A 9067-nucleotide genomic window follows, 5' to 3' on the forward strand; every position below is an offset into this window, starting at 1 on the left:
TCTAGCTTCAATTGACTCACGCTTTCAACTATGGAAGTACTAAATCTCCACAAAACCACTTCCATTAATGTCATTTATTTCCTACCACATATGTACAAACGAAATGTTATGAAATTACTTACTTTCTGAAACAAGTAGCATCCCTTTGACTAATTAAATATTTTTTCCGGTTATTATTTCTGATCGTAATTTCTTTGGGTATTAGTTCTTTACGATGTCCAATATTTGCAAGTCGCAAGAGCAAACAACCTTGAATATCTGGAGGGCTTGATGAACTTGATTCATCATCAAATAAATTGTCGTTTGAATTCAAGATTTCCGTGGAGTACGTGATCTGAACGGCTTCACGACCTTGACGACAAAGGTGCTTTGTAAAAAATGACAATAATCAGTCTACATAAACAAGTGTACATACTTGTGTATATTGTCATTATTATTTTGGGAAAAACAAATCAGAAATCTTCGTATTTTAAGTAAAGTAACTGGGATACTAGAATATACTATAGTGCCATATGTAGTGACACTGGATGATTATTATGCAGTATTATAGACTGGTCAAAGTCGCAACTGTAGAGCATTAAAACCAACCCGATGGCTATAAAAGTAAAGCGTACGTCACCAGATCCAAAAATCGTGCGTTGGACTACGGGCAACGTGTGGGGAGTAATGTGACGTCTTGTACTATATTACACCTACACAGCTTATTCTAGTTTCTGGACAAGTCAATTCACCTATACGTTATGAGTCATATTTTGATCGTGTTAATTATTCGCTTATTAACCTTGACTATTTTTTCAAGTGAGCGTATATGTGTGCACACTTCGTATCTTATTCATCATATGCCTGTCATTCATTTTTGTCCGACTATAAATATTGATCAATGCTTGCTTATAGCGAGTTGGCTTATCAGCCATCTCCACTACAGACGTTATGGGTTTTCGCTCCTTAAGAGTTCCATTTGAAGATGAAACATTTGCCCAGTGTTTTACTGATCCGAACAACACCACTAGTGAAATTAATCTCTAACTAATGAGAACTACTTATCTCTTGATAACGTATCTATGGAGCACAAAAAATAAACTACGTTTTTAAAACTTGTCGTATAGAATTTCTTTTGTACGATCGCAACAACTGACACATCTTTAGCTACTTCTAATATTCACCTATTTATCAGTACTCATCGATCAACTAATTTTCCCGAACATTAGAAGTTTCCAGTATAAAACCGTTTGAGGTGATAGTATGAAAGCGCATTTAAACACGAATATATAAAGATAACTTATGTCAGCCGACAACTACGCTTAGTCAGAGCGATGTATCACAATTCATAAACAAATATATTGCTCGGTCAATATCCAGTGATTGAGATAATCTAGTTAACCCTAAATCAGTTGCAAAAACCAAAGAATTTTAATAATTCACTTAAGATAGTAGAAAATATTTTCTATTCTATTGAAAACATTCGATTTGAATTTTGACGTCACTAGTAAGTTGAATCCAGTCATAGAGTTACATAACAATATTCTACTATAAAAACGACTTATCAAATACCGGTAAATATCATCTGTACGATAACACTTTGAAAGTGATAAATATCAGACCTGTACTAATAACGACGTTAAATTAACCTGAATGTTACTACCGAAGCACTTCATACTGAAAAACTAAGTGAGACTCATAAAAATACACTACCGAATTTATAAACAATCTATTCCACTGCATTTGGAACAAATGCATTATGTTGCACAGATATTTTTACAGATATTACGGCACATTGAGAACTAATATCACTATGTTCAATTCACCTTATTCAAATCCAAGTCATTCTTATTAAACAAAATTTCATTAATACTGGAATAATGTTATTGTCACATTATCTTTCTGTTATAAACTGTGTGATACTTGTTATAACTCTAGGGTTTCTGGTTATAACAGTCCTTTCACTTTTTACACGTATGTGGGACGTTAATTTACCTTAGACGAATATCTACACTAGATTCCCACCCAGTGTCTATTCTACAGGACTTCAACACAACTCAGATCAAGAACACGAGATTAGCCTGACTATAACGTCAATATATTTCCACACCAAAATCCGACACAAGGAACAGTCAATCAATAACAGTCAAGATAGGAGAATACATAACACATATAACACCTGTCATCCTATCTAATGTCTGACTCAGCAGAACAAACAATCATTGTCATTCTCGTTCACACATCACTTTCTTCACTACAACCATATTTGTAAGCGAATCAATTTGTTACATAACTTTCGAGTAAATGAATGATTATTGAAGTATAGTTATAAATATTTATGGACAGTAATAGAATATCAGTTGGCGTACCAATCTATCAATGTACATCTAATTTGAATCTGTTAGTCAAATGCCATAAAAAAAGTAAGTAGAAAAAAAAAAAGAAACTTTCTCCAAAGTTTAAGTCAACGTTTTCCTACATTGTCAGTCTTTATTCAAACTAATAAAATTCTTACAACTCAGTGTAATAGAACTTTTGTTCAATTTGTTTTCGTTGGAATGACCTTTCCATTTAAAAAAATCGTAACCAATGGTTAAGGACTCTGAGTGACATGACTCAGAATCGATTACAGTAGCGTAGGTGTATACACTCTTTGTCTCCCGTTAAACCTCGAGATTAAAATTACTTTATACCTTTGTTTCTACAAACTAATTCTTTCTTCCTGTATTATTTCCTTATACAAAATCTTTCTTTACTACCATTGAAGTAACTACTTCTATGAATCCGGTGCTCATCTTGTTGTGCTAATGATGTGTGGTAACTTGGACCAATGCATATATGTGCCTGGTCCTATGTTGCAGCTGACTGACTGACTTAACAATCGTTTAGCAGAATTTCCATACATTATCTTACCTTTTTATCAATCAATTATCTGTGTCTTACTATTAAATTCATTTGTATTTACTTTATTTATCACTAAACATTATATTTTTACAAAATCGTTGCATAACATAAGTTTTGCATTAAACTAATTAACTTTTAATTCACTTGGTATTGTTTGTTTGAATCTCCCATTGATGTTTAGGACTGCAATTGATCAATCTCTTACTGGCATACTATGCCTATTGCCTCGATATAGCCTTAATTCACAAGCATTATAAGCAAAGATTGACAGCCGCTAGCAGGGAAATCCAGGACGCGCGTTTCGTTCTATTTGGGACTCGCTAGCTGGATCTACAATACCAATTGAATTCAAACTTCACCTTATTGAACAAACAAGTGGCTATCAGGACTAAGTAGCTGAGTGGATATCGCGATGGCGTTTGAAGCGAAAGTTTCTAGGTTCGAGTCTCAGAGTGAACATCAACTCTGAGATGAAAATACATCCAGCTGACGAGTCCCAAATAGGACGAAACTCACGTCCTGGATTCCACTGCTAGTAATTATCCATCTTATAATTAACTTTTACTTATAATGTATATTTATCAGTTAAATTTGCATAATGTAAGTACTTTTTACGACTATATTAAGGATTCTTTATCTGTACTGTTATAATGAACTTTCGTTGAAAATAACTAATCTAAGGAAAAAAACAAAAAAACTTACTTTTAATTCAATCATACAAGTTCCTAATAGAATATGAGATTTTGCATTCCAAACATCAATTTGCATAGTTGTTCGAAGTAGATAATTGAAAAACATTTCCATTTCACCAGGTTTAAAGTAATTAGGATCAATACGAAAAACTACCTACAAAATTATTACAATTAAAGAAACTAATTTTATCAATTTGATAAAATGTGACTAGTGAAGCTGTAAACCGAATTTTCGGTGGACACGGAAAGTCCACCTAGGGGAGTTCAAAAACCGTTATGCCAAACCAATCGTGCATATGGGCTCCAGTATCCTGAAGGAACAAATGGCGTATAAGTCAATCGTTGGCCACCGGCTACCATGGGACTGCATCTCCTTACGATGCCTCACTGCCTTGTGGGTCAGACCTTTAGGTCAAAAATCCTGATGTGCCCCCCCCTGAGAAAACCACCTGCTTCGGTTTTGGCACCCGGACAGTATCATAGCCCTCACACAAATCAGATGAGATTTGTGTGGCGCATATGTATCTGGTTCCCCTTTGTACCAACATTTATGTGCTTAAATAAATAAATAAATAAAACCGAATTTTTAACATTTCCTTAACTTTATTGATAGCATGTATTCAATATTCTATTAAGAGAATAGGTTAAAAAGTTGCAAAGTCATATGTTTTCTTAAGAAAAACTACAAAACTAGGTTTCATTGATGAAGCTACTCAAATCCACTCTGATTCGATTCCATTTGTAAAACTTTTCAGCGTATGATAAAATGGTAATAGAATTAAGGACAAAGTGTAAATGACAATTGGATGTCAATAAAATACAACATTGATCAGTTATTTCACTTTGTAGATATACTGTAAGTGTAAATTATGATAGAGATAGTTGAGTTTAGATTGATATCATGAATTGATCAGTGTTAGACCACCATTGAAAACCTGGAAGCACTAAACAGCCATTTCGTCTTAGTACAGGATTCCTCAGTGGTATAGAGGTTCAGCATTCGTGCGCGAGACCTAAGGTCCTGAGCTCGAGTCCCGCGTGCGGGATCGTGGATGCGCATTGATGAGAAGTCCTATAATAAGTCAAGACGGTCGTTCAATGCTTCCAGGTTTACAATGGTGGTCTAAAATTAATCCATTCATGATTCACTCATTAGTTACAAATAATCGGCAGAACTATCTACAATCTGACAATGAAGTACCTGAAAATTCTGATTACAATTTATCGACTATTAAACAAGAAGATTTATACATTAAACAATCCTAGCATATTAACTCTTCATGTTGTATATATGGTAATCAGAATGAATACAAGTTAATGACAGAAATGGTAAACACGATAACAATCAACACTTTTATGAACTACCAATTACTTTATATCCTGGTGATTGATTTTCACTTTTCCCAATGGAAGGATTTAATTCTATCGATGAAAAAGACTTTTCTCTTTGTCGCTTAGATTTCCACAAAATTCTAAATGAATCACCATTTGAACTAGGACAATCATCAAGAGACTGTCCAATGAATAAGCTTTAAAAAATATAATAATATATGATAAAGTCAATAATAACTTGAACATATATTTTATCAGAACACAGTATATAAGAATCACAAAAGTGGATAACAGTGAATTCGATCAGTAGGTTGAGGAACATTTCTAATTTGATCAGTGATCAAACTACAGAGAACAGTTTCTTAGCTGGTTAGTTAGATCAAATAATTTCTCTGAAATATTTTATTTGAAAAACTTTCGGGGTCATTCTGGATAACATTATCTGTGTTCACGTCAAGCAGAAGTATGCTTTCCAATTATTCAACTTGCGTTAACTCAGCCAGTTCAGATAATCATGTTTTCAACTAGTTGTATACGCATGATTTGTTATACTCAGATACTTTTGAATTCTAATCGAAAGTGTTTTTACTTGATCTATTAATGTCATATACTTAGAACGATCACACAAAATGCTTAGATAAATCAAAACAATAAAACATACTATAGAAACCAATCAAAGACAAGATCATAATAACTGACAAATTTAATTCATTTGAAATATTTTTAAAAGGTTAACTTCTATCTAAAGCAGGTTTGAATGATGTCTCAAATCTTTATCATCGTAACCGAGAATAAGATGGTAATGATAGACACAGACGTAATATAACTTGTTTAAAAAATAAAATTTAAGCACCTTTTTACTAAAACCGCATCCAGAAACTTACGTTGATGTTACAACCTGGGGAAACCGATAAAACTGAAAAGTAAAATAGATTTGTTCAGGGGAATTGTGACCACCGGTTGATGACGACCTGGATACAAACCTATGAATGGAACAATGAAATATTAATAGCCGAATATTAAAGCAAGCACATAACTTGAGGTTTCTTGTCTGTAATCTGTATCAAATAATCTGAAGTTTTTCAAAACACAGTGAGAACACACATTCATATACAATTTGGCGTCATAGACGATACCGATGAAGGGCTCAGAATGTTATCGGGTATACAAGAGACAATAATATCAAGCCACACAACCAGGTTAACAAAATTTGGTGAGGACGAATTGACATTATGTAACCATTTAAATATTGCTCAATTAATTTTTTGTTACGTCTAATTAACTACGAAATTGGTTGTTGTAGTTGATAATCTTGACCTTCCTAATTACGATCAACAAATAGTTGAGAATATGTGTCCTTCATTATTCAACAAACCGTTTGTCCCATTTACCGACTAATAAGGGTTTTTAAGATCATACAGTTCCGAAATTAATCTCCAGAGATATAGTGCTACTTAATAAAAAAAATCCCATTCGCTTTTTCACAATCACCAAGTGAAAAGTTGGTAAATCGAATCGAACGCTACCCATAAATCGTGATTAGTAAAAATTCCCATTCAAGCTGCATCATTCAGATTCCATTCAAGACCTTCCTGACTCTGGAGTTTCCGTTCATCGCAGTTTTATACAAATCATAGTCAAAAGTTTGTTGTATGATACATTCTATGATGTATTAGATTGAACTCTGTTCATACAATTTCTCTCTCTTATAAAATTAACTTAAAATGAAAAATGTAATGATTGTTCAACCTATTTATAATTTAAATCACTTGAACAAGCAAGTGGCTATCAGGACTCAGTGGCCGAGTGGATAACGCGATGGCGTTCGAAGCGAAAGGTACTGGGTTCGAGTCCCAAAGTGAACATCAACTCTGAGATGCAGGTACATCCAGTTGACGAGTCCCAAATAAGACGAAACGCGCGTCCTGGATTTCAGTGCTAGCCACTATCCATCTTTGCTTACCATGCTTGTGAATTAAGGCTATATCGATGCAATACGCACAGTATGCATATATGCCAATAAGAGACTGACCAGTTGCAGTCCTAAAAATCAATGGGAAGATTCAAACAAACAATACGAAGTTGAATTTAAATCAAAATTACCCAGAATAAGCTAGAAATTGAAAAATAATTTCATTTTGATTTAATAGATCAACTTCTTTGACAAATTTAAATTCATCTATTGTATCAGTTTGTGGATCAATTGTGAATGGTGGATCACCATTTTCTGTTTTAATTGGTTCAAAACCTATTTTTTGGAAACAAAAAAATCCATAAAACTGTTCGTTTTGTTTACAGAAAAATCAACTGAAATTTATTGGAATGAGTGACTGAGATCTACATCTGACTATTGACACTATGCAACTGATGTATATCTGAAGACGAAACAAGGAAATATTCGTGAAGAAGCGTTTCTATTCAACAGCATCAGTCACTAAAGCTAACGATAACAAATGCTAAAGGGCTTAATTTTCATAAAGAAAATACCATAATGGTCCGAAGTTTAAAGAAAAAATAGTGAGATTCGAATGGTTTACTGATAGGACGTGTGAGGGATATCTGGTCACTTGACGGATATGATTCAAAACAGATAATCATGAAGGTGATATTATCAGTTGATCTTTCAGTATGAACAGCTGAATGCGAATATACGGTAATTGTGAAATTAAACATATAACGTTTACCTGAACGCTTAAACTACTAATCTCAAGCTATAGTCATTTTGTTAACGATCATACATTAGGAAATAATTGTTCATTCAAAACCATTTGGTCATACATGAAGCGGTTATCTCAATTTTATTTTTATAATCTAACTAAAACATACTTTCTTCGGTTTTCGTTCCCTGATATCGTCGTTCAACATGAGTAAGAAATATGAAACACTGAGTTCTACCTCATATACCCAATTTTATTGTACACACCGCAAAACATTTTAGTCCTGAAATACGTCTCATGTGGAATCGTGGGTGTATGCAATTCAGGACAGCTTTACTGGTGGACAGAACCGCTACCTATTATTTCTTGGACTTCAGTGTTTTAGCGTCAAACGAATATTATATTTCGATCCATTCTATAATCACAATTATCTGATAGAATATAGAGAGCTAAAATGGTGACTCATCTTTCACAATGCGTATGTAACTCCCGCAGAACATTACATACAGTGGTTTATATTATGGCAGTTGACCTGAATAACTACTTTACAAATAATTCGTATCTACTGCACGTAACGTATGTCAATTGGATCTAAAATAATTGCCTCAATCTATCAGAGATCAGAAAGCTGTATGGACGTAAATCCACTCACGTTAAGGCACTTCGTTTAAAAAAATGCCAATTAAACCTTTTACTGAAACATTTCCCTGGATTCATGTAAATCTCAGTTTCATATAGTTAAAATTTCAGATGCAAACATGAACAGTGTACATAGAACTGATTCAAGTCATTGTCTAAACCTATTAGGATTTCCGAATAAAGTTACCATAACCAATTACCAATTGGTTGAGATACTAATTTTAGAAAAATATAATCTTTTGCATTTAACCTGCTGAATAAATTTTAGCATAAGCTGCTCGACTTAATCCAACACCATGATGAATGTTATCTAAAAGAAATAAAGAATCATTCGGATTTCGATTCAAAAACGGTCCAATAACAGGTGAGGAGGTTGCTTCAATCGGTTCGTACATTGTTGGTCCAATTCCACCCAAGTAAGGACCAACTATCATTCCATGATTTAGAAATCCACTGCCTGGGTTGAAAAGTTCTATCCGCTGTTGTTGTCGATATTGTTGTTGTAGTAGTTGAGTATATAAGTTAAACTGTGCTTGGATTGGAACTGATAATAACTTTGTATTCATCTCATTCATATCCTCAAACTGTTTAGTATCATCGACTGAATCATTTTTGTTCATGAACTTTGATGAGGACTTTCGTCGAACTGGTTGCATCTTTTTCTTTCTCGGAATAGCAGCAACTGCTCGAGACTCCGATGTAGTGATTGATTCTCTATAAAAGAAAAATAAAGATTCAACATACATAATAGAAGCTGAAATTAAGTATCAATTGATACGAATGGCATGCAGTAATCTGAACAAATATGTAAGTTACTGGCATCCATATTCGCTCCTTCTTCGCGCTGAAAATACATACTTTCAT

At 33.7% G+C, this 9067-nt stretch overlaps 1 protein-coding gene and 1 non-coding gene across 2 annotated transcripts in view; one reads left to right on the top strand and one right to left on the bottom strand.

Moving 5' to 3' along the window:
- Smp_199430 (hypothetical protein) overlaps positions 1 to 8823 on the bottom strand; it is a gene marked incomplete at both ends in the record, with an annotated part of 14316 nt that extends 5493 nt beyond the window's left edge. The window contains 6 exons of the mRNA XM_018790476.1: positions 123 to 367; positions 3586 to 3729; positions 4948 to 5068; positions 5792 to 5890; positions 7011 to 7155; positions 8454 to 8823. Coding sequence (XP_018647413.1) covers positions 123 to 367; positions 3586 to 3729; positions 4948 to 5068; positions 5792 to 5890; positions 7011 to 7155; positions 8454 to 8823 — 1124 coding nt within the window. The remainder of the gene's footprint in view (positions 1 to 122; positions 368 to 3585; positions 3730 to 4947; positions 5069 to 5791; positions 5891 to 7010; positions 7156 to 8453) is intronic.
- Smp_tRNA_01353_Pseudo_TCG.1.1 lies at positions 6702 to 6768 on the top strand. The gene has a single exon. It is a non-coding gene (tRNA).
- Positions 8824 to 9067: the final 244 nt, after the last annotated feature.

The sequence above is a fragment of the Schistosoma mansoni genome (genome assembly GCF_000237925.1).
Source record: "Schistosoma mansoni, WGS project CABG00000000 data, supercontig 0302, strain Puerto Rico, whole genome shotgun sequence".
NCBI lineage: Eukaryota > Metazoa > Platyhelminthes > Trematoda > Strigeidida > Schistosomatidae > Schistosoma > Schistosoma mansoni.